This window comes from Folsomia candida, unplaced genomic scaffold, assembly GCF_002217175.1.
Source record: "Folsomia candida strain VU population unplaced genomic scaffold, ASM221717v1 Fcan01_Sc010, whole genome shotgun sequence".
In the NCBI taxonomy this organism is placed as follows: domain Eukaryota; kingdom Metazoa; phylum Arthropoda; class Collembola; order Entomobryomorpha; family Isotomidae; genus Folsomia; species Folsomia candida.
Genome location: NW_019091202.1, coordinates 1,992,026 through 2,017,427, shown reverse-complemented (window position 1 = coordinate 2,017,427; position 25,402 = coordinate 1,992,026). Strand labels below are relative to the sequence as shown.

The window sequence follows — 25,402 nt, the reverse complement described above, 5'->3', positions numbered from 1 at the left end:
ACTTGTTCCATTGACTGTATCAGTGGTACAATTTTGTTCATTTCTTTTAGTACGTATTTTCATAATTTTGCTTAGACTTTAACGGAGATATCTTAATTTTTGAATCATATTTTACAACTTTAATTAACCTATTCCCAAATATAAAGTGAACATTTGAAAGATGAAGTTAATATTAATTTTGATATTTGTTATTTCTACGGTTTCCTGTGAGGATTTTCCCCTAGCATTATCGTGGCAAATTTTAAAATCTTGTGTTCGGTGCTTAGAGAGTCAGGGATGGATTTTTGTTGTTCGTGGCGACAGGGAAGAATGGCTTCCCTGTCGTAAAGTTCCGAATCAGGACGGCCAATTTTTCGCACTCCATTTTGTAGCTAACGTTGATTTCTGTGGTTGCCGATTTGTTACTGCTCCGTATTCCGGTGCCGATATGGGTTGTGAAGAGCACAGTAATGATTATATTTTAACAATTGTAATTTTAATTTTTGAATATTATTTTGGTAATTTTAATAACAATAATTTCTGGTTTAAATCTATTATTGTACAAATAGCTCGACTTCCAAATGCACTTTTGAGTGAGTGGGAAAAGGATAGCAGTGTAGACGTGTCCATATTTATAGCTGATTGGAAATTCTTGATGCTAGTAATTTCAAAATGTTCATTAATTAATTTCTTTCATAAATTTATAAAGTAATTTAAGAATAAAGTAATTAGGAATAATTCTCTTTTTTTCAATGGAGACGACGAGTACGACCGAGACGATGACGATGACAGATGCAGAAATGGGAAAGGTGACGACGAGTCCCACGACGACGAGTTCCACGACGACGACGAGTTCCACGACTACGACGAAGATGATAACAGATATGGTGACGGAAATGACTACGCTGGTGGTGGCGACGGAGCTGGCAATGAGTCCCACGACGGCGACGACGATGATCCCAGAGACTGCGGGACCAGATGAGATGATGACAATGGCGGTGACAGAGACAACAGTGAAAGCGGATGTGACGACAACAGTGACGACTGAGATGACCACAGAGTCGGAGGTGATGAACCTGATGGTGACGTCGGATGCAGCTATTGGAGATGACGGATCCTCCACCGCTCAAAAGGTTGAACCGCAGGAAGAGGTTGGACGTAACTGGTGGTTGGTGTGGTTTATGGCGGGCGTAATGGTTGGGTGTGGTGTGATGGCGGGGTGTTTTTTCCTCGGGATGAAACAAATTATTATGTACAAATTGTCATATAATAATTGTATAAGACGCGTTAATTTACAGATAATTTTTGAAATAAAATTTACTGGTGAGAAAATTACTTGACACAACAAGGGAAGTTCCATCAGCTAATTCTCATTTATTTAAGAAATAAAATTTATTGGGGAGAAATTTACCTGACACAACAAGGGAAGTTGCATCAGTTAATTTTCATTTATTTAAGAAATAAAATTTATGATATTAAATTTCGCATAACAAAGATGTAGTGGTATAGCAACATATACCTACTACTGCCATAAGTTTTGACCACTAAACAAATTAATGTAGCGGACTCAGTTTAGTGAATTTTAAAAAACGAACGATATCATGAGAAAGCCTATTAAATTCCCTACAAAATATACCGGGCACTTTCCAAAATTTCCTCCTTTCGAAGCTACAATAGCCCAAAGTCTAGATATCCACATCTCACTCGCGGTACGCACTCATTCCAAGGAATATTAGTCTCATTTCTAAGCGACAGATTTTTTCTCGGATTCCAAACTTGTGTGGTGTTTAGCACATGTATCTAGCTTCAGTTTGGACCACATATCGTATTCCAGAAGGTTGAGGTTCGGCGACAGTGCATTTTATTCTTGATCCGAAATGGAGTAAGAAATTTTGGAATTTTACCCCATTTTTACTATTTTGGCCTTATCAGCAGGTCCTGAGCCCTGCTCGAATACTTAGCAGCTATTTTTTAATAGAGTGTGGTCCAGTGGTTCTTCCATTCGCTCGATAACTTCAAAAAATACTTTTTGACAAGAAATTTCACCCCCAGAGGAAGACAATTCACTTTTTTGACCAAATCCAATCTACGCCGAATAAAAAAATCACAGAATCTGGATGCTGGGTCCGACTAATATTTTAAAAAATTTTATGAATAATATGGACTGGTGGGGTGTGGACAAAGTGCTTTTGCTAATTTTATATGACCTCTATTGTGAAAGTTTACTTATCTTTGAAAAATACTTATTTCCATTTTTCAAGCGCGTACCACATGATCAGTGCGCGGCTTTCAAGGGTCCTATTTTTACTTGGCGTGAAGTTGGCAAGTGTTTCTTTTCACATCTTAAAAACATAAGTCCAAGGTCGAGTTTAGGGGCCTGGGACGTAGTTTTACTTGGACCGTTCATTTGTAGGGACATTTTTCTTAGGATCCGGCGTGAATTCAGCCGAGTTCAGGTTTTGTGCGCCTTCGTGATTTTTTGTGACCTTTTTGACCGTTCCCTTCAACTCGGTTTTCGGTTATCAACACTGCCAATGTTAGTGGATCATTTTATGGTATGGTCGACCATCTTGCAATTAGTTCCGATTTTTAATGATCTATTGAAAAATGCCGAATTTTTATGTTTGCAAAAATGTTTCTGAAAAATTGCAACACGTCGATTTGTCCGATCTGTCATTTTAGCACCTTGTATCACAAAAAATTTCGGAAGATGGTTTCTGATAGACAAGTGCATGGGGAATTCAATAAAAAATAGTACAACTGGCTAACGTAACTGCTACTGATGTTTTTTGCGCGCGGAATGCTTGAGACAGAATATATGGCAGTAGTAGGTAGGAAAAAGGAGACTTTAGTGGCCATTCAGTGTGGACATGCCAGGAAATATAGGAAGATTCAAGGCGACTATGTATATCAGCAAGGAGGGACAAACCCCCCTCAAAATTCCCGATTTGATGGTAGTACAGGGTGCATTTAAATGTCGGAATTAACGGTGCTGGGATTTGGGCCAACTCTTTGGCGAATTTCACCATAAGGGCGAATCCAGGTTTTACGAAAAGGGGGATGAAAAAGATTAATATGTATCCCATTTTGAAATTTTGTAGTCTGCTTTCCTATCAGCAAGAAATGGAGAAACTAGCAACGGTAGCGGAATGACGTTCGTTTTATCCTTCAGTTGACTGATCAAATATTTCGAGGGGAAACCCTAATAAATCTTATAACCGAATTATTTGTATTACCGCCCGGTGACAATATTCACCGGCTCAGCTGAGCGTATATACGCCACCACCCGTTGACAGCTTTGTCACCGCATGAAAATACCCTGCCACCAGCGCTGTGATACTCTACCAATCGACAAATGGAAGTACACCACCATTTACTAAGCAAAAACCCCGATCGCCAAAGGTGATGGAGTCACGCCTATCACCGGAATTCTTAGAGTGTAGTACGGAAACTTTTACATAAGCATATATTGATTACCTAGTATTTGACATTTACTGAATTATATTTAGATAAGTTTGCGTGTCAATGAAGACATAACAGACTGACAGACATATAAGACTGTCATGAGTACGAATTATAAATACAGCCTATGACTTATGTAAATATATGTATGTATAGGTTAAAAGTCATTCGATTAAGTACTTGGACTTATGCAAACATTTCTAAGTTACGCTATAAATTCGCGTCAAGAATTTTGAAATTCGGTGAAATTCCAGATTATCCCATTTTCTTGCGGAAAATATCGTTGCTTGAAATCGCTCAAAATGTATAACAGTGACTTGTAAATATGACAAAGGGTTAATAACACATATATAAAATTACGTTGACGTTTAAAAATTTATCAGTATTCCTTAATTATATGTACATAGTGTTAATAAAGTTCCTGACCACCCCAAAAAATCCTCATACTCGCGCACAAAAGTTGCTGAAACTTTCTTGGTGTTGCTTTCTCGGTACTAATTTTTTCTGACAATGTCCCTCAGATGTTTATGCTCAAGTGTGGAAAAAATTATAAAAATGCATTCACTTTTGGATGAACAAGAAGAGGTGTTACAAATCTCACGAAAATATTGAGTTCCCAGAAATACCTTCCAGTTGTGGAGGAACTGGAATTAAACAAACGACGCTATTCATCTCAGGCGATCCACCACACCCGGGGCAATAACTTACAATACGATTTTAGAAATAATCTACAGAAAACCTGGTAGTTCGACAATAAAGTGTAGAGCTGTCCTAAATCTCACATGTCGATTTTGGCAATTTTGGTAGAAAATCTGTCGTTCCATTATCCAGAATCATGTAAAAACCCGTGACTGGGGTCATATACCTTCCAGAACCCCAAAACGGACTCTTTTTCGATCAACAATATTCAAGGTCGAGTTGATTTAGGCGAGTTTCTTGATGAAAACCCCTATTTGACTACTGGTATAAAGGGCCAAGAAATGCTGTGTACGCACACGACCGAAATATATGGTCATCCTGTGGCGAATCCTCACTATATGAGGTACCCAACTGTGGATAGAAACGGGGTTCCCGAGACGAAGATCAGAAAAAAGTGCTTACCATTAATGGTTTGTATTTAGCTCTGGTTTCGAGGCGCAAAGGACCTGGATGTTATTTTTGGTTGTCAAAATTTCTACGTACCGTTTTACCGCCGTCATATCTTGCCCTTCTGCTTCGATACCCTATAGACTAGCCAACTTTTTCCAAATTCCAAAGAAATTTTATATTAACCGGATGGAGTACCAGCCCACACTTCAAACACTACTATTGGTTTTTCGAGTGCCGGTTATTCATCACCTTGGCAAACGGGGTGTGGCTCGGCAGCACTCCGGACATGAACCCAATTAAAAATTTATGACCCTAGCTTAAAACTAAGGCGGTCTACGAAAAAGTTCCACACGATACTGCTTCCAGAATAAACTGTTTCAAACCAATTTGAAAAAAAATTTCCAAAATTGTTTTACAAAATCGGTCAGAAATTTACAGGGCAAACCTTCAGGACATGTAAAATAGTATGGATGAAACACAAAGGACCAATGCATAACATACTATAACAGTTTTCGCTAACAAAATATTTTGCTTGTCAAAATAACAATTATTTGAAACTATACCTCGCCTGGTCAGAAACCTTATTAACACTATGTAAGTTCGCAAGTTTTATAATTTTTTATTAATTATCAACTAACCTTGGGGCTTTGGAGATGCACACTTTCAGAAAGATTGTAGTCAGATTATAACCAAGGTTTAAAAGCATATGCTATGCCGGTTTGGTCGGTAGTGTGCACTTTTTCACCCAACAATTCTCACCCCACAATTTTCACTTCACAATTCTCACTCCACAATTCTCATTCCCAAATTCTCACTGTTTACAAATTCTCACCCCATGATTTTCACTCCCCAATTCCCAACCTACATAATATGTATTATATAAGTTCCAGCTATTACAATTATCTTGGCACATAAAGTGTCATACCACGAAATCCTACCAGCTTTTTCGCCATGGAACGAAGGTTAGAGAACCTTTATAGTTCTTTTGCACAAGACCGAACACTTTTCGATTTCTCGCGAAGAAAAGACATTTCGAGGGTTAGCTGTTTTAAGTAGGGTGACCATGCGTCCTGGTTTCAAAACCTGTCCCGAAAATGTCCGGGTTTTGATAAGGTGTACCGGATTTTAAAGTCTTAGGCAAAACTTAGATTATCTCACCTTTGTAGCCAAAATATTGTATGAAAAAGTAGGTTTTAATACATAAATACAAGTAACATGCAGTTAATATGTAGCACTAGATATTATGGACACATTTTTCGCCAATGCTTTTTAATGTTTTTTTAAAGTTCACTTTTTGTCATTCTAATACATACATACAACGACATATAGAATTAATTGCCGTTTTGTGCCATGTTTCAGTAGACTACATTTTTATTTGAGATTTTTATTAGAGATTTATTATGGCTGGAACCGATATAGGTTGAAAATTGGGGAGTGAAAATGGTGGAGTGAGAATTGATATAAAGTGAGAATTGGTAAATGAGAATTGTGGAGTGAGAATTGGTACGGAGTGAGAATCGTCGAGCAAAAATTGTGTGGTGAGAATTTTTGGACGAAAATTGACACCGAATCGTTTGGTTAAACCTAACACCGGACTGGTATTAAATTGTATTATATTCAGCGAGATGAGGAAGAGTCATTTATTTGTTTGTATACATATGTAGACTGACGTGGTGAATGACGTGTCACCTTCCGCATTTAGTACTTTGTAAACTGGGATGTTCCTTTTCCACCTCGAAATTTTGAACCCCAGAACCACAACTCTTAATGCCATGCCGCCTCCGGTTTCGATCCGACTTTGATGAAACCACGATAATTATGCAGCCTTAAAAATAATTTAGATATAAATATAAAGATGAGATAAATAAGATAAAAAGATAAGTAATTACTTAAGCAGATGTTTAAGGATTTTTCATAATGCTCAGTTTACATATGTTAAAGAAATTATCTATAAAGCTAAACGTGAACGAGGGTCTGTATTTACAAACGGAGAAAATGCGAAGTGTAGTTTAATGATTATGAGAATCCTTTAATTATTTATCTAGGGCTGCATAGTTTTCGTGATTTGGTCAAAGTCGGAGCGAAATCGCTGGCGTCTTCTTATTATTAGAATCACCGGCGGTGAAGCCATGGTTCCTGTCAAACTGTTCCGTCTCACAATGCGATGGTGTGAAGTGTAACCCTCAGACTTGGTAGAAATTTCGAAATTATGTGGTCCATGTCAATACAACCAACGTTTCTTCAGGCAGTTTGTGCGATGGTCAGAATTTGGCAAAATATTTGAGGTCAAAGTTGAAAAACCGTGGGTTTTTACCAGGCGGAGGAAGCAAACTCAACTTCAATTCGCTTCCCATGCTAAAAATCGTGTATTTTTCAACTTTGACCTAAAAATTTTTGCCAAATTCTGACCATCGCACAAACTGCCTCAAGAAATGTTGGTTATATTGACTTGCACCACACAATTTTAAAATTTCAACCAAATCTGAGGGTTACACTTCACACCATCGCATTGTCAGCTACATATCATAAATATATGAGATGTTGATTACCATTAATTTAATTTAATTAAATGTGTAATGCCACGTCAGGCTTTACATCCACGGGAGAGAGAGGTACATGGAGTAAATCGGGTTTCCGCAAAACCCATGAAGCACGCTACGTATATATGTACATACATACGTATTTTTCGTATCAAACAAATGTATTCATCGTATTTATGGCAATTACCAGATTGATTAACGACTCGGATATTTAACCCACTTTATCTTATCGTTGCACCTTATCAATCATTCGAAGCAGTAAACTACCCCTAATAAATATCATCTCGGGATTCATTCCAACTTTAATTACGGAAGGGTGTGGCAGCGTAAAATTTACTGTCGAGTAAATAGAAAAGAAGTTTCGAAATCTAACAAAATGAGCGACCCTGATCGCCAAGCGGCCAGATTGGGGCTCAGAATGGGGTTCGCCACCCCGACCGATACCAGGGAGGAGACCTGTCGTTCAACAAACGTCACAAAAAAGACACGGTGACGTCAACAAATCCTCTGGTAAGTTTTATATATGTTGAATTAATAGATTTGTCTGCACTTTTAGACATCTGGTACATGTAGATGACCATGCTCACATATTTGTATATGAACCTGTTCACTTTCATTCATTTGACTGATTATGATTATGATTCCTTCATGAATGATCATGATTCATTCATGAATTCATGAATTCCTTCATGAATGATTATGATTCATTCATAAATGATAATGATTCATTCATGAATTCATTCATGAATGACTATGATTCATTTGACTGATTAGTGAATAATAAATAGTGAATTAAAAAGGTATGTAGGTATTGCTCTTTGTAAATCTACTACCGCTTCGAATTAAAATCTTCCCAGTCCGTAACAATTTTCCAAATATTTGCAAAAATTTAATACTGAGCTATTTACTACAGGGTGTTAATAAAGTCCGATCCCATTTTTCCTGTAAAAAAGTGAAGGCTAGTATAAAAAAAAACTACCCGTGATACTTACAAAAAATGTTCGACATATTTACCTTAGTATTTGGTCTTGTTACCATTTACTTTAACCATGCCCTCAACTCTTTGTTTAAGGCTCTGTGCTAATTTTTCCAATGTGCCTCTGGAAATCGAATTCCATACATCTTGAACTTTTTTTACTAGCCCTTCCCTCGTCCGGGGTTGTGGCTCTTTGTATACATTTTCCTTAAGTATGGACCACTGGTTCTTCAGGGGATTCAAATCTGGGCCGTTAGCGGCCCACACCCCCTTGCTCCAGACCGTTGAAACTTGCGTCTTGATGAGACTCAAACTCGCTTTTGCTGTATGGGCTATAGCACCATCCTGCATGAAAACTATTTTTCTTTCATTCGGAAATATTTCCTTGTTCCCCATGCTATCGAAATAGATAGGTAATATTTTTTCCATATAATGCTTTGCATTGACTGATTGGCCTTTTGGTATGATATGTAGAGGGGTCACGCAACGTGCACAAAATCCACCCGCTACCATAACTTTAAGCCCGAATTTTGGGATCGCTCTTGATGGTACATCCGATTTGTTTTCTGTCCTGTAACGAACATTTTGTTGGTTCAATTTTGGATATAGTTCAATAATAGATTCGTCAGTCCAAAGGATGTGACTGCGCAATTCTTCACCAAGTCTTTTTTCACTCAAATGGGCACTTTTCTGAAGGAGTTCTTCAAATTTCAGACGGTCATCGATATATTTTTGTGACATGAGAGGTTTTTTTGGTTAGTTTGTAAGCTGTGTGACCCCACTTCGTAGTTTTCACAAATTTTTGCACGGTCACACAGTTAATTTGCTTCTTCTTCTCTTTATAGCGTTTTGAGTCATTTAACTCCCTTGCTCAATTACGTAATGAACTACCGGTTTTCTTGCAAAGTCTGTTTTTAATCATTCTTTTTGTGGTAGGTGACACCTTTCTGGGTCGCCCTGGTCGCTTTTTGTCGTGGACAAAATTTTTATTCTTCCATTTCCAAACAGTTCTGCGGCTGCAGCCCAATTTTTGCACAATTTCTGTAGGTTTAAGCCCCTGCTGATGCAATGTTTGTATCTCAACTCTAAGATGCTCATGACTTACACGTTTAGTTGTTCCTCCCATGGTAAAAATTTGAAATAAATAACTTCACTGGTTCAAAAGTTCCAGCTGAATTTGTAACAACCACGCTCCAAAAAATGCATGGGATCGGACTTTATTAACACCCTTTAATATGTGGTATTACTTATCAATACCACTTACTTAGCATAATACCGGTCCAAATTTCATTTCATTTCACTTCATTTAATCGAACTTCATATTATACTTCGCCCCATGTACTTATTAAGCGTAGGGTGAGAAATGAAAGTTTAACTTTCCCTAATAGGCGGGTTCACCTCAAATTTTTCTGAATTAAGTCAAAATTAGAATTTAAAATTTAAACGGCGTCAAAATCAGCGATTTTGGGAAATGTGGGCCTAGAGCTTAATTTTTAACGTATAATTTGTTTTGTTTAAAGGGCGTGTCTCCTTAAATAAACTAAACAACATTTTAATTTTTCGATTAATGTGGTTCTGAGTAACGGATTAATAATTTACGGATGTACAGATTTTTAATTTTTATGAATGTACGGATTTTGTGTTAAATTTTACGGATTTATAGATTGTTTAAATTCTACGGATTTACGGAGTTTTTTAAATTTGACGGATTTACGGAGATGTAATTTTTCGGAACAGGAGAAAAGGGGACATTCTGTCTGGTTTGTCGGGGTTATTGTAATTACATCCCTTCGGATAGGGCATGAATTACCGTTACATACCCTGTAACCATTGGTCGGGGAAGCGTGAGGAGAAAAGAGGGACAATAATGTCCCCACGGTTTTTCGATGTCCGCATCATCTCCCCATCTTATATAAACCCATCCCTTCCATATCGGGGTGGGTATTTATGTTTCTGGCGCTGTGGCCTTAATTATATGGCCCTTTCTACGGTTCTGTTTCATTTTTAGTGTGGCCCATTAAGGGTTGGTTTGATTATCCATTGATTCAATACCTACCCAGGGTCAGGTATTTCAAAAAGATTCCTGTAAGGCCCACAAAGGGTTCGAAAAGGTCAGATAAGGTCTGATTCGGCCCAAAAGGGGTAAGCAATTTTTGGTGGCCCCGAAGGGTACAGGTTTTGAATGTCGGAGCGGTTTGCATATGGTGCAAAGACGGGGATGAAAATTTTTAAACGAGTTGAACTATATCATGTCAGCTAGGTTTGTAATTGTTCAAATTTATAAACACAGACAGAATGATGGGATCGTAGATATATGTGTCCAGATACAATTAACCACCGAGAAGTGTCACTTCCCCTTCATGGTGTCTGTCCATCCGTCAGGCTCGCGTGAGAGCCCGCCAGACGGACCGACGCCATGAGTCCCTTCACCATCTCACCAGGGGTCACGCACCCCGATGAGAAGGCTCCGGTTGCGGGAAGGAGCATCAACTCTCATCCTCGCCCCAGGTCACCTTTGAATTAATGACCAGGGACGCAGATTTACTTAATCAATCGTAGCGAGTGCAACATATAAAGGGACGATTTAGATTAATAATTTGGGTTATAAGGGTTAATAATAAGAGACATTACGAAGCTGGTTTCAAGACTCTGGAACCAAGAAGAGTGGTTAAGTTAGAAATACCGCAGTCAATTTCTCGGAGAGAGATTAAATGACAACGATCAGGGTCAGAACCTAAGTCCTCTTCTGACCCAGGGGGTGTCCTGAAGTGAGATGCACTAGATGCCAATGCGCTAGATTATTACGCAACTCTCTTTTCTCCATGAGGCAATTCTTCCACAAGAGATTGCAAATTTTTACACACTAATTTCACCACGGTAACTTGTAAATTGACGAAGACCCGTGGATCGGACCTAGGGGGTGTCCAAAAGTGAAACAAGAATTGGAAACCAAAATTTCAATTTCTCAGTGTGTCTGAAGCTAATCGAGAAGAGCAGATAATGCCTGAAAGTCCAGAAGTCCTTACTGGCTCGAGATCGCTGCAGAGGTCAGTTTTCGTTGGAAATCCGAGATATTGAGGATATAGGAAAGGGGTGAACCTTAAAATTTCCGAAATTATTTGTGTATTTTATTTTTGTTTTATTTTTTCAATTATTGGCAAAATTAAGAAAACAATTTGAAAATTATTTTTTTTTAAAATTTATTAGAAGAAATTGTTGACATGAATACCCGAAAATTGAATGGGTCGCAGGGTAATGTTGGATATTGATGAAACGTGAGTGGGGATCGATCTACGAGAAAGAAATAGCACATGCACGATTTTTGTAGCATTTGTTAAATTATTGACAACCCGTGAGTACCCCTATTGTTTAGAGAGAAAGTATGATGACAAGACGTGACGTATGTATTATCACAATCCTATCATACAATGACAGATCTGTGTGTGGTGGTGGTGGTGTGCATATGCATGCCCGAAAAATGCAAATGAGAAGGAAGCTTTCGGTGGAGTATCCACCCCTTGCATAGATTAGAAATAGCAAGTCGGTCAATTTGCATGCTAGAAGATTCGGACCGGTCGCAAAAATTTTCGAAAAATTAATAAAGGAAATGTCAAATTATATTGTTATAGGAAATATGGATGTGGGTCCAGTAATTAACTTGGTCAAGTTAACATGGGATAAGATATGGCTCATATATGTATATGATATAGTTGCCTATACATGAAAGAGATGATACCGTTGGAAAGGAAAGAACCAGATGCGATGCAGTCTGTCAACTATGTCGCAAAAATGTATCTGATATACACGACCACGTTAAGCTTGACAAAAATTTATCATCGTCAACCTAGTACAAGCAGGACGAAAGAGTGGTATTGTAAAATGTTGGCTGTGATGCAAGATTACACCGAGCAACACGCTTAAATTTGTAAGCTGAGTAAACTTTACAAACGGCCCAGATGAAAACTTGGCCAGCCTCCCAGCCTTTAAGAGAAGCTCCGCTATGTGTGCCAGAAAGGGTATATGAAGCTAAATTTAGTAAAACTCACTCAAGTAATCTAAGGACGCTTGGATACTTGAGTTAAAAAAAATTTTTAAGTACCTACGGAAGACCCGAAATAAAATTTAGAAGTGAAACCATGCCAGAAAAATTTGCAGCAAATGCCAAGTCCCATATAAGGTCCGATCTATTTTTCAAAATAAAATAAACCGTCGCAAACGCGCATACGGAAGTAGCTTCAGACGTACTTCACCCCAAACGGTCCCACCACAACTCGGGAACACTTAATTTCACTCTATTTCACCTATAGATTAATTTTTTGTAAAAATCTCATTTTGCCCCGACCACACCCCCTGGCGACGAGGGGGTGTGGCACAACTCCGGAACACATAATTTTACTCTACTTCACCTATAGATTAAATTGCACTAAAAATCTCATTTTGCCCCAACCACACCCGCTGGCGCCGAAGGGGTGCGGCAAAATCGGGGAAACACTCAATTTCACTTAATTTCACTTAATTTCATTTAATTTCACTCAATTTCACTTAATTTTACCCATAGAATAAATTGCACTAAAAATCTCATTTTGCCCCAACCACACCCCCTGGCGACGAGGGGGTGTGGCACAACTCCGGAACACATAATTTTACTCTATTTCACCTATAGATTAAATTGCACTAAAAATCTCATTTTGCCCCGACCACACCCCCTGTCGCCAAAGGGGGTGTGGTCCGGTTGCCCCCAAAAGTTGATAGGATCCTCCCCCTGGGGTCCTATGTATGATGGCGAAAACCGATTTCGATTATCTCGATCCGTTCTCCTGATATCCTGCTGACAGACAGACGGACAGACAGACAGACAGACAGACAGACAGACAGACAGACAGACAAAGTCTTCACATAAAGTAGCTGAAGCTACTTAATAACCACCCGAGTAACCAACGACGGTTAGTTACTCGCGGTCAAAGGAAGCAGTACCTAATGAAACGCCCCGATTAATATTTGGAGAAACGCCAATTACCATGAATGGTGAGCTGACTTAAAATTAACCCAAAAGATGACGCACGAATAAGAACGGCACTAAAGGTCGATTTGGTGCCGGTGTGAAATAATGCCAAATAAGTAGGTACTTTAATCAACACATGTCAAAACCCTAAAAGGAGATAAGCTATTTTGAGGCTTGGGATGAGTCAGAGGGATTTAGGGTGATCTTGAGTTATTTTTAAACGTCAAAGAATTTTGAGGAAAAATTTTCTAAGTGACGCCGGTCAATGGGAATTTGTGTGCAAAATTTTGGCGTGTTAAAGTGATGAATTTGGACGAGAAAAAAAATTCTTCTAGGTAAAAATGGTTACTGAGAATTTATTTTGATGATTTTGTAGCAAGTATAATTGAGGATTTTTGTGAAATATGCCATCGAGGTAAACCCTGGACAAAAGGTTAATAATCAGACACGGCAGGAAATTCATCCCGAATTGCCGAGTGAAAAAAAAATCAGAGGGTGGGGTTAATAAAGTTGCCAACACAGGGGGACTATCTGGCAATTTTGATGATAGTGTGGCCTCCCTTGAGACCGGGGTATCTAGACCCCTGGGCATAGGAATAGACAGGGCCAAGTCCTCCGGCCAAGGGCACTGGAGGGTAGGAAAACTCGGTAAATTGTCAAGAGAAATTTTAAAAGGTTGGTCATTGCGCACGAAATCACAGTGAGTGATTAATAGGTTAGAGAGAAAAATTTGGATTTTCGTGAGAAGATCTAGAAAACTATTCGGTTTGCCCTCAGCAAACTGCAAGAAAGGGTAATGACGACTCACCGGAAGTTGACCAATTTGAGCTAATACCAGAACTACAGCGGGAGCTTCCAGCTTCCCGGAGTAATTGTTCAATTGTTGGAATAAACCATATTGGGCCCGAAAGAAGGGGACCACAGAGAGGAGAGGCAAATGATAGGGGGGAACATTTCGCCGAAGAGACGCTAAGCGATCTCTTTCGAAAATTTCGATTGGTCTATCCGTCATGTATTAATAATAAAGAAAAGAAAAAAAATGATTTCTTATCTGACCAATTAGTTGTATGAAGTAAGAATCCAGACGTCTTGTTTGTTGGAGCAGGTCACCCAGGTCGCACATTGAAGTCCACCGTGTCACTTGGGGAATAGAAACTGAAGATTTTTGATCAATCCGAGCCGATTTGGATGCTGGGAGAGAACTTGAGAATTTGTCAACTGGGGAAAGTTCAATGTGTATTTGTTCCGTTGCACTTAAAAAGAGGACGGAGAATCCACAAAGCCCAAAGTTGGAAAATGTGGCTGCCAGATGATGAAAAAGGATCACTTTTTGTTGCTTGTTAGTTTCGTTCAATTTGTGGGAGAGCAATTTGTTTTACTTTTTCGTGAGAGAACACTTGGTATTTTTATGATTTTTATTTATGTCGCAAATGTCCGGATTGGGATTAGACTGAATATTTGAGTTAAACACTTTTTTAAAATTTTGGAGAGTTGGAGGGTGGTATGGAGACCACTCCTCCCCCTTGGTTCGTTTGGGCGAAGGTACCACTTGTGTTGTGGCTGGACCCTCTCCTTCGGGGGAGAGGGCCCAGAATGATTGTCTCACAACAGCACTTAATTCTAGAACTACCCATTTATTCTTTCTTTCATTCGTACATTTCCTAATACTACCTAACCTAACTTAAAACTAACTATCCTAACTAATCTACGGAGAGAGAAGAAGATGATGTTGGGTTGATCCGGATGGTCTGGATCTCGATTTCTGTCGCTGTTTCCTGGTTTTGTGCAATAAAGTTGGCTTCCGGGCCAACTTTACTGCATCTCATCTCTCTTTTGGGGAGAGAGATTATTCTCGTCGACGAGTACATACGTACTCGCCAACAATGTATGGGGACAAAAATTTTGCCACAATTGTGTCTATATTTACAATGCGATGACGCCAGCGGTCTCGCTCCGATTTTGACGAAACCATGATAATTATGTATCTAGCCTTAGGTAAATAGTTAAGCACGTGTTTCAGAATTTTTCATAATGCTCAGTTTAAACGAAATTAAAGGAGCCACTGTGATCAGACGAACGGTGAAAGGTTTAGAATTATTTGATTCGTTCGTTTTGGACCCGGTTTTCAGAAATTGACATACATGCATCGTGGTCACGTGCCATGACCGTGTAACGTGAAAAATGTCGAATATTTTTATATGGATCGTTTTAGACGTAGGTTTAGGAGGAGAATTCAAAGATCAACATGATGTTAACGTACGGTGACCTTGTGTATGTTTCGCTTCACCCCATTTATGATTTATTATTTATTACCTGAGACACCGCATACATAAATATCAGTAATATGCATAAATCAAATGTTAAATTTTGTCGAGATGAAAACCTCTATTGCAAGTATTACTTATATCAAGTAAACATTTCAAAATTTATTCCGATCAGATTCTCCTCATAATTTTTACAAATCTTCAATATTAAAAACTCCATAGGGATCATATTTCTCAAAAGTGGCCCTGGCACTTTCTAAATCCCGCCCTGGCGCCCTAGTAAGAGCGACATCCTTAAACTCCTTCTCTGCTAGGTGCCTTATCCCATCTAAAACTTGGCCCATACACTCGGGCTCTTCTCCTTCAGGGGTGAGCCCTTCAACCCAAATAGTTTTGACATAATCAGGATGGTGCTCATCCCCTCGAGCCAGGGAAAGGGCGGGGGCCGTATGCCCTCCATCAGAATCAATCGGTGTCACTCTGAGCAACAGTTTGCTCCCTGGGCTACACTTATCCGCAAAATTTTCCCTATAAATTGCATGGATTCGGTCCTTAATCAGTGTAACTTTATCCTCGCTCGTTATCAAGATTAAATGATGCATGGAACTAAATCCTACGGAGGCATCAACGTGTCTCTTTCGTATTTCGTGGGCTTCCGGGGATGCATAAATGGTGGCCGAGATTATAAATGTGCGGCCTTCATGGCTTGCTAAAAGGGGGGAGATTTCAGCGGCAGAACTGTTCCGATTTAGGGTCATCATCTCATACTTCCCAGAAATGGGGTTGTACCCGATAAAGTTCAGTTCCATGATGAGGTTCGAGATGGTTCCACTCGACCCGGAGGAGGTTGCAGCCTATCTTTGAACTTGTTTCCTGTATCTTTGCCCAATATACACATTGTAAAAATTTCAATTTCTCAGGCTAATGATTTGGGCTAGAAAGTGGATATTAAAAATGAAAGAATCATATTGGACACAAAGAGCGTACTCACAACAATGCCTTGTTTATGATCGCAATCATTTAGCCAACTCGTGGGGCTTAAAAAAGTTATTGCGTGAGGGGATTCGAATCCCCTCATAAAACCAATTTTGTGAGACTTTTTGAGGTGATACATATCCTGCGAATCGATTACCAAGATAGTACTTTGAAAGTCTCACAAATCAACTAAAGACGTTTATTTTGATTTTTTTGTTCGCAATTTCTCTCGCTTATAATCGCATGGATGAGTCTGCGAAATAGTCTTACAAAAAAACGATGGGTTTTTAGCAAAAGCTTTGAGAAATCTTGCAAATTTCGAAAAACTTCGAAAGTTATGCCTAATTTGCGAGATATACAAATTTATTGCCTGATAATTCGTTGACGTGGGCGCGCTCAAAGTAATTTTAAAATTTGTACGATAATTTCCGAATCAGTTTTGGCCAATGCTGTACCCAGAATATAGTATTTTAAACCAAGTACAAAAATTAAATCCATCGGATTCTATTTTTTTGTAAAGTTTTGCATTTTAAGTAAGAAATTTATAAATTTAAATTACCCGGCCGGGTAGACCGGGTAGTTAGCTATACCCGGCCGGGTACCGGGTATCCCAAAACAGGCCGGGTATGCCGGGTACCGGGTAGTTACCGGGTACCCGGGGCAACCCTAGTTTAAACACAAAAGTATATAGGTATGTATCTTAATAAATATTAAGATACATACTATTAAGTAAATTTATGTATCTTTAAACGTGTACGACATTATGATAAGTGTTGAAATCTATTATAAAATATGCATTATATTATAGGTAAAGAAAAAATTGTCAACTTAAAGTAATTGTCCTTGATCTGAATTGATTTGCTGGGTTAATTGGTTTTTTCATCTCGATGGAAAATTTCGATAGAGTTCATAACAAATGTTTGACTGCCTATTTGATGGAATATTATATATACAAACATACAAATTTGATGATATTGCGAGATTTCCGTCACCCTGCTGACCTAGAAATATTTTTCCATCTTGTTTTGCATTTGTGCATAGAAAACTTAATTAAAAATTTTCTCCAAAAATTCTGCAATTTTCTGCCGTTTTAGGCCAACAAATTTGTTTATTCCTCCAATAGCAACAATCGAGCCGTATTCTTAGCACAAAAACATATGATTACAAGTGGGGTTGAACTGCCAATAAAATTACTGCCAAACTTAATCTTTAAGGGTTGACAGGATTTCGCCATCCTACTTTTGTCCTTTAAGCTGCGTCTCAAGAGGAGGACGCACCTTTTCGAGCGCTTATTTATCAACCCTCCAACTCTTCCCAAGACTAAGATTGCGAGCCCTGTCTCGACTGCGAATAGGGGAAATACAGCATTTCGCAATTCTTCGAATATTTCAGATTTTACCGATACGGTCAAATAAGTTCCGAGCACATTGCAGGAAATTGAATAGAGTAGAATGGCTGGTAGAATTAGTCCTCTGAATAGGAAATTTAATCGAGATGTTAGTATTTCGAGTCCTCTGTACAACCGGAAGTGTTCCTGCATACTGGCTTGCCGACCCTTAATGGACCTATGGATTAGCATGACTTTAATAAAGAAATTTAGCGAGAGTGTGTATAAGGGGACGTTCATAAATTATGTAACATGAGGGGGGGAAGTCCCCCTTGTATCGTGCCTACATATTTGACACATGTTCCGTAAGGGAGGGAGATTTAGCCAATCGCAATTTTTTGTGTTACTTAACTTGTGAACGTTCCCTAATACATACGTGAAGACAATGTTGACCAAACCAGTAGAAATCTATGTATCTACTTACACTCTCAATAATTCTTTTGTGAAAATATTGCTTGCTGCTAAACTATTCCATCCCGATAATTTATCTTCTAAATGTAGCGTTCGTGAAAAGACTAGATTCTGCTCTGACCCCTTTGCTATTATAGCTCTGATAATCAAAATATCACCGAGTTATTAATTATTGTACGTTAATACAGTATGTCACTTTATTGTAGATGCAAGGCATCCATGCTTTATATAAATCACAAATACTCCACAACGGGTTAATATTTCAAATTCGTTTTTAGACCAATTATTAGAAATATTTCATACTACATTCGTGCAAAATTTCAAATGAATTGGGCTAAAACTGATGAAATTATAGATATTTAAATCTCAAAAAGTTGCAAATTGCATGCCACAAAATTGTAGATGCAGCTGAATAGCTCATTCAATATGTAGCTGGCGTACTTTTGGCGTCAATACCGGCTTGAATTCGTCTTAACCATGAATCTACCAATCTATCAGTGACACTTTGGTCGATCTTTCACCACTCTTTTGTGACTATGGTTTTCGGAGAAGCTGCATTTGTCGGTTTCCGTTCTGACGATGGACGCTTCAGGGTTCCCCATAAATGCTAGATTGGATTGAGGCCAGGGGATTGAAAACCCCAACCTAACACCTTTATTCCACTACCCTTGAAGCATTTTGAGCAGATTTTTTTAATATTTATATAATATTCGCCATGTTGGTAGAAAAATCTCTGACCAAAGTCCGCTTTTGTTTCAAATCAACAAAGATTTATTTTTATCAAATCAAGATTAGCCTCGTTTGCCATGATGTCAACGACGCATTTCAATGCTACTATCCCGTTCTAACGGAAACTGCCTCAAACCATTGCATTTCGGCAAGAATTCGAAAGTTTCACACCACATACTCAGTGTGCCCACAGCCGAGATTTCTTTGACACCTCTATTTTTAACAATTATCCCCAGAAATCAATTCTTCACACTTTCGATTTGCTTCCACCACACTCTGGTCACTTCATTTGAACCAGAGAGCTGATTTTCGGTCTCATCCAGGAAGAAAAATTTTTTCCTGTCACAAGCGGACATCCTGAGTTCTGCCTTCCCAAATCTAAGGATTACTTGGGGCTTGTTATTCAAATCTATGGTGTTTATTTTGACAAATCTCCCGATAATTCAGCGAATATCTGCCTGGTTATAATCGATTATAGGTGGACATCAGTGCAAAGGTCACTTTGAACACTTCTCGCAATATTTGGGGTGAACAGAGGAGGACCATCCTCACCGTTCTTATAATTTTCGTGTGATCACATGGTGATGTACTGCGTTTTTGACCCCGATCGTGATGGTTCGAAAGAGTTTCGATCCATTTCCTTTTTTTGGACAATATTTTGTGAAATTTCATGTTTTCCGAAAATTTTTCCACAACTGAGCCCTTTTTATAACTCACGCCATTTTCCGCCCGAAATTCTAGATTGACCTCGTTGTTACGTACCATTTTGGAATAAAATTTCTGCAAAATATTTTCTATTGACAATATAAACAACTGTTCTTACCCAAAATAAACATTCCCGAACAAAATTTGTATGTAGCCTGAAATAATGGGTCGTTATCGTAATTAAACTCAGCTGCATCTACAATTTTGTGGCGTGCAATTTGCAACTTTTTGAGATTTAAATATCTATAATTTTATCAGTTGTAGCCCAATTCATTTGAAATTTTGCACGAATGTAGTATACAATATTGTTAATAATTGGTCTGAAAACTAGTTTGAAATATTAACCCGTTGTGGAGTATTTGTGATTTATATAAAGTATGGATGCCTTGCATCTACAATAAAGTGACATACTGTATGTTGTTGATATAATTATTATCCAAGGTGGAGCCCTACACTACTTTGACAGGTAATAGTATTTCCCAAAATTATTGAGAGTGTAGAGTTTCAATACTTCTAACAGTTAAATGCATACTTCATTTACCCACTAACTAACTAAAATCAATTCTAATTAAATATGTACATATGTACCTTGTTAAAGCTGATAAAAATGCGGTAATGAAGATCATCGTGCCAAAAAATATTTGTACAACCATCATGCAAAATATGTTTGTAATTATGATGAAATCCCATCCCTGGAGGAGTAGAAGGGCCACGTGCGTGAATGTGTTCAGCATCTGGCACGAATATCTATTTCCAACCAATGAGCCCAAGTAAGGGGCGTGGGTGGGGTCATACAACGCGAAAATAGTCACCGCCAAAGGAACCGCGATGGACGATACGATAGCCGAGATATGACATATTTCCAGGCAGAATTTCCATATGGGAGGAACTTCTGTAATAGGGAAGAAATCAAGTGTCCAAACAATACTTTTACTAACTGTACATATATTCATACTCACGTAAATATGTATTTTAATAATATGAAGAATGCAATTATTTCGCAAATTCAATAAACTCTAAAACTGGGGTAAGAATTCAACGCAGTGGCCTAATTTTAGTGTAAAATATATATTTTTGTTTTATTTTTTTAGTTATCAACTCACCTAATTTTTTGAACAAGCCAGCCTCCAGTTTAACTTGAATATTGAACAGAGAAATATAATGCAGCGGGCGTAACAATAATGGGACCATGACACACATGCCCGTCGTAAATGCTGCGATGAACATGCATATAAAAATCTTATGCGAAATTCCACCCACTGGGAGGAACATCAGTGTATATCCTCCATTCAGCACAATTCCACCTGTTGTGGCAAAAACTAGAAATATTTTCAAGTTAAGAAAACGTGCCGCCGTTCGAACCGGTTGGAATTCAGAGATGTCAGAATTGTAGCAAATCAGGTCCAATCCAAACATGGAGAGGTATTTTAGTTGAACTTTTACGTAACGAATGCTTCCAGATAGGAACATTTTTTCCTTCTATTTTTTGGAGTCATGGGACTAAATGCTAAAAATCGACACAAACCAAACGATACAAACCACGCAAGGAATATGATATTCAAATTTCGGGGAGGATAGTTAAGTATTGAATGGATGCGAATTTTGACAAAAAGTCAATATTACCAAGAGAATAGTTGTCCACTCAATAATTATGAGGATGGGAGGACACGAATCAGCCTTCTTTCAAGTTATGTATGTAGGTTGTTATTATTTTTGCTGATATGACGGAAAAGGTTGAGTGTCTGGTTGTGTTATTATGCAAATATAGCCATTTCTTGGAACAACAACGTATTCATGTACACTCTGAATAATTCTGACAAAAGACTCACGCCTACCGAGGTACTATGGGATGCTTCATACATGTATTACGTCATCATTTTAATGGGTGGGTGGTTTAAGTCTTTCTCTGTTTCCCATGTCCAAATTACCTATGTATCCCTTAATGTATTCGTTGGATGGGTGGGTGTATGTTTATGTCGATAATGTTTGATGGCGTAATATGTATGTATATGGATGGCCCCTACATACATATCTTTGCAGGTAACAATATGCACTTTTACTAAATTATTAAGAACGTGAACCATTGACATTGTAATTATTCTTCATATTTCTTATACACGCCCCCACAAGTACAAATTATATGCTTCAAGAAAATCCAGGTAATGGTGGTGCCACGTTGTTGATTTTGTAAAGGTTAGACTCGGTTTGAGGCATGTGCTTAAAATAGAATTTTATTTATAAGTGGACAACATCATATTGACATTGTCAATAAAATATGTATGTTGTCCAACTTTGTAGGATTCCACAAAGGTGAAGCTGAAATTAAAATAATTTATAACTTATATATAAATATGTACGTACGTACAGAATTGTTACGCCACTTTTCTAGAAAGTACTATTTGGATTTGTAGTAAACGTAATAGTAATAATAGCTTATCATCAAAAACATAGTTCCGTATAAACTTATCAATATAAATAAATTGAGACAAACGTTATTAACAATGCCATATCAACTGTATATTTATATCAGTCAGCGACAAATCAATTTATCAAATTGAATAGGGCAAACTTGGAGATTAATAAAATTAAACCATTAAATTCAACATAATTTATAAGCGCAAAATCAGACAATGAATATTCACGATCCAAAATGAGCTAATTCACACCCCGCAAAGGCTACGTCCTAGCGGTGGTAAGCAGTTGACAAGGTCCTGATTGGGACTAAATGTTTGAATGTAAATTTAAGGCTATTTTACCTTCACTATTTTGAAAATAATTTACATCAACTGAGCCTCCTGGTCAGGCTAGATATGTGTGAAACCCTACTGAGAAAACCAAGTCTATGAACGAAATTGCAAACGCTTCGAAAGATAGAAAGCGAAAATATGTGACATTGATAAATAATTCAAGGAAGAAAAAAAAATTTTAATTTATTTTAAAAATTTTTAAGAAAATTTATTTTGTTTGTGTTGAACAGTAATAAATACTTTGCACAAGCCCGTAGTCAGTATAAAGATGGCTACAGCCAGTCGCCATCTTTATGATGTGTGTATTGTATCTAAGTTATGAAACAATTTTTCTCCTTGTTAAACGTGATGCTTAAACTATCTAACACGGGCTTTATATTATAAGTTTTTTCTGCTTATTGAGGCGATTTTTGATGCGATGCGACTCGAATGATGACAAAATGTGACTTGATGTGAAAATTTTTAAAACATCTTCCCATCACATAGCTAATTTTAAATGTTCCCACTAAAACAGCTCTATGCAAAATTCTGCGCAATTCAACAATTAAAATAAATACGGATGCACCAATCAAAACTCCACATAAAATGAACAATGTTATAAACGCCCCATCCAATCCTAGTGGATTTTCCCTCAATCTTGACACCACGTTTGTATTAGGGAACCAATACGACTTCATTATATCCTTTAACTCGAGACGCCCATGAATTCCAGATTCAATCAGAGCCTGAAAATTCAGCGGTACTCTTGAAATCCCCGCACCTTCAAACGTCCATCCGAAAGGGTTTAAATTTAATATGTCGTTTCCCTTGTAGAACTTTATCCAAAAGTATTTTGTACTCATATAATACGCCACACTTTGCAAAGCAGATTCCTCCAGGAAAAGGACGGATTTTCCACATTTTGCAATATCCTGTTCTATTGATAGCATATTAACTGACGGATCTGAAGAATCGTTAAAATTTCCAGGTATAAATTTATGATTGCCCTTGTCTAATAGTACGGAAGTTACGGTATCTAAGGAAACGAGGTCCATTATATACCTGGGTTCGTAAAAGAGGCTGGACCAAATTGATAAAAGCTCAAAACGGACTCCAAATGTGACGCTCACATACTCAAACATAGTAAAACTAGATATACGTTTTGATAATATCTGGTAACAAGAATTGTTAAACGCTTCGGGTTTTGATTGTATCCTACCCTCGATATACGTGAAGATCCAATCAGTCAGATTGGTACGTTCCTTATAAGAGTCAACTATTTGTTTCTCTTCGCAAACTAAATCTTGGAAACTTGTCGGCACATTTGTCCCTGGAAGGGGGGAATTTAAATCGGAGATCATTAGTCCACTGTAGCAGTTCGTTAGTATTACCACCATCAGAATCCAGCCGCTAATCAGAATTCGAAAGAATTCCTGATTTTCTAGCCTCCTCGGGATGTGTGTACCTTCATCGAAAATATTTGCTAAAATAAACCACAAGGGTGAAAAGTGCTGAATATTTTTTAACTTTTGATACAAGCTGAGTGCACTCATAACAGTGACCATGGACATGAAAAATCCCCCCCAAACGGCCGGTTGGAAGGGAACAAGATAAAACTTTAATGATAAGAATGACTCCGAGTAACAAGTTATAAATTGGTAGCCTTGAAATTTATATACTACTTGTCGCGTAGCTTTCCAAAATGGATTGTTTGTGGTGGGCAATGTGGTTACAATTTTGTGTACACCTAGAGTAGCACCAGATTTGAGGTTCAATCGGTACGAGTCGTAAAAGAAACTTATATTCACTTTTCGAAAAACAATTCCGATTAGGCGTTGATACATAGGGTTATTTTCTGAATCAGCGAATAGGTCGGATTTTAAATTGTCTTGAGCGAAGTCGAAGTTTTTCCCTACTTTTGGATCAAACTCTGTGGATGTGGCGAGCCTCCAAACTATTGGAGTGGACACCATGGTTGTAAATAATTGCACAATATTTAAATTCTCAGTTTTCATACTTCCATAAATCTTGCAACTCATTGAAGAAATGTTTCGTACTTCCACGCCAATCGGTTGAACGCAAAGTTTGAATGATTTATTTCTAAATGGAAACAAAATCCCAAAGTTGTCAATTATTACACTTCCTGGAATTGAGTATCTGGTAGTAGGCTGAAATATTTTTTGTAGTTTTGAGTAACCAATTGCAGATACAATAATCTTACAGACATGACTGTCATCAAATCTAAAGTCAGAATGGACTCGGTGTATGTATTTGTAGTCAGCAAGCCATAATAAAATCATATGAGGAATCCTCGACTTTAAATCTCCGGGGAACAAATGCGTAAAGAATGATAAGCTGATCTTGCACCTTGATTGCCGAATTCTAGATAAGTTCCAGAGAAGAAATGTTCCATTTCTCGCATCAAATTGAATAACAGTGTTTGGACGGGAGATATAATAATTGTCAGTTTTGAATAAGGAATTTTCAATTTTGTCGTAAATAATTTGTACTTCGCAAAATTCTACGCCTTTCATAATTTCAGAGATTGTGATAATTCGTAGAGATTCTGCGTGGGTAAGACAGATTATTATTAGTAGTGCAGGAATGGATTGGATTTTATGATGCATCTTGAGGTGGCCGATATTCTGGCAGAATTTTGTATGTTTAGCGAAGTCAAGATATTTTAGAAGAAGATACCGTTTTAAATAAATATATACATAGACTTATGGAGAGTAAATTTTAAAAAATAACATACTCAACTTGATGGACACTGTTCGTGTCTGTAAAAATCGCCCAATTGCGTCAACCAAATGCCTCTAATATTTTATTCATACAAATGACAAGCTCTAGAAACAAGAACTTACTTTTTAAAATTGGATAGTAGTCTTCAACTTAAAGATTGAAGACTACTATACCTTTATTTTTACCTATCATTTCATTATTTTCATTACTTTTAAGAAACATCCTAGTATTAAAGGATGAAAGCTATTTATAAGATCGTTACGTCTGTCTGTCCATTTATCCAATAACTTTTAATCAAAACATACATAAAAACTTTCAACATAAACTCGTAGCCTTAGGTTGCAGAGCTTGTTCGCAGATGCGCACTGTAGGTCACATCCTTCGAGACAAAAATTTGCAAAATGGAGTGTCAATT

At 37.8% G+C, this 25,402-nt stretch overlaps 2 protein-coding genes across 2 annotated transcripts; one reads left to right on the top strand and one right to left on the bottom strand.

The window, feature by feature from the left end:
- Positions 1-758: 758 nt before the first annotated feature.
- On the top strand, positions 759-1,281 carry LOC118436812 (integumentary mucin C.1-like). Its single transcript, XM_035855437.1, has 2 exons — positions 759-1,180; positions 1,278-1,281. Exons 1-2 carry the CDS (start codon positions 759-761, stop codon positions 1,279-1,281), a joined length of 426 nt encoding a protein of 141 aa, XP_035711330.1.
- A 16,105-nt stretch (positions 1,282-17,386) lies between these two features.
- On the bottom strand, positions 17,387-20,407 carry LOC118436875. The gene is made up of 2 exons (XM_035855527.1): positions 20,108-20,407; positions 17,387-17,852 (listed from the first exon to the last, which is right to left on the bottom strand). Exons 1-2 carry the CDS (start codon positions 20,251-20,253, stop codon positions 17,396-17,398), a joined length of 603 nt encoding a protein of 200 aa, XP_035711420.1. The 5' UTR covers positions 20,254-20,407; the 3' UTR covers positions 17,387-17,395.
- Between the last annotated feature and the right edge of the window lie 4,995 nt (positions 20,408-25,402).

Excerpts from the sequence above, each read along its gene's own strand:
- LOC118436812 (XM_035855437.1), top strand. The coding sequence starts at position 759 with ATGACGATGACAGATGCAGAAATGGGAAAGGTGACGACGAGTCCCACG.
- LOC118436875 (XM_035855527.1), bottom strand. The coding sequence starts at position 20,253 with ATGCTGAACACATTCACGCACGTGGCCCTTCTACTCCTCCAGGGATGG. Across the intron at positions 17,853-20,107 it reads TTTTTATCAGCTTTAACAAG|GTCCATTAAGGGTCGGCAAG; the intron begins GTACATATGTAC and ends GCTAATCCATAG.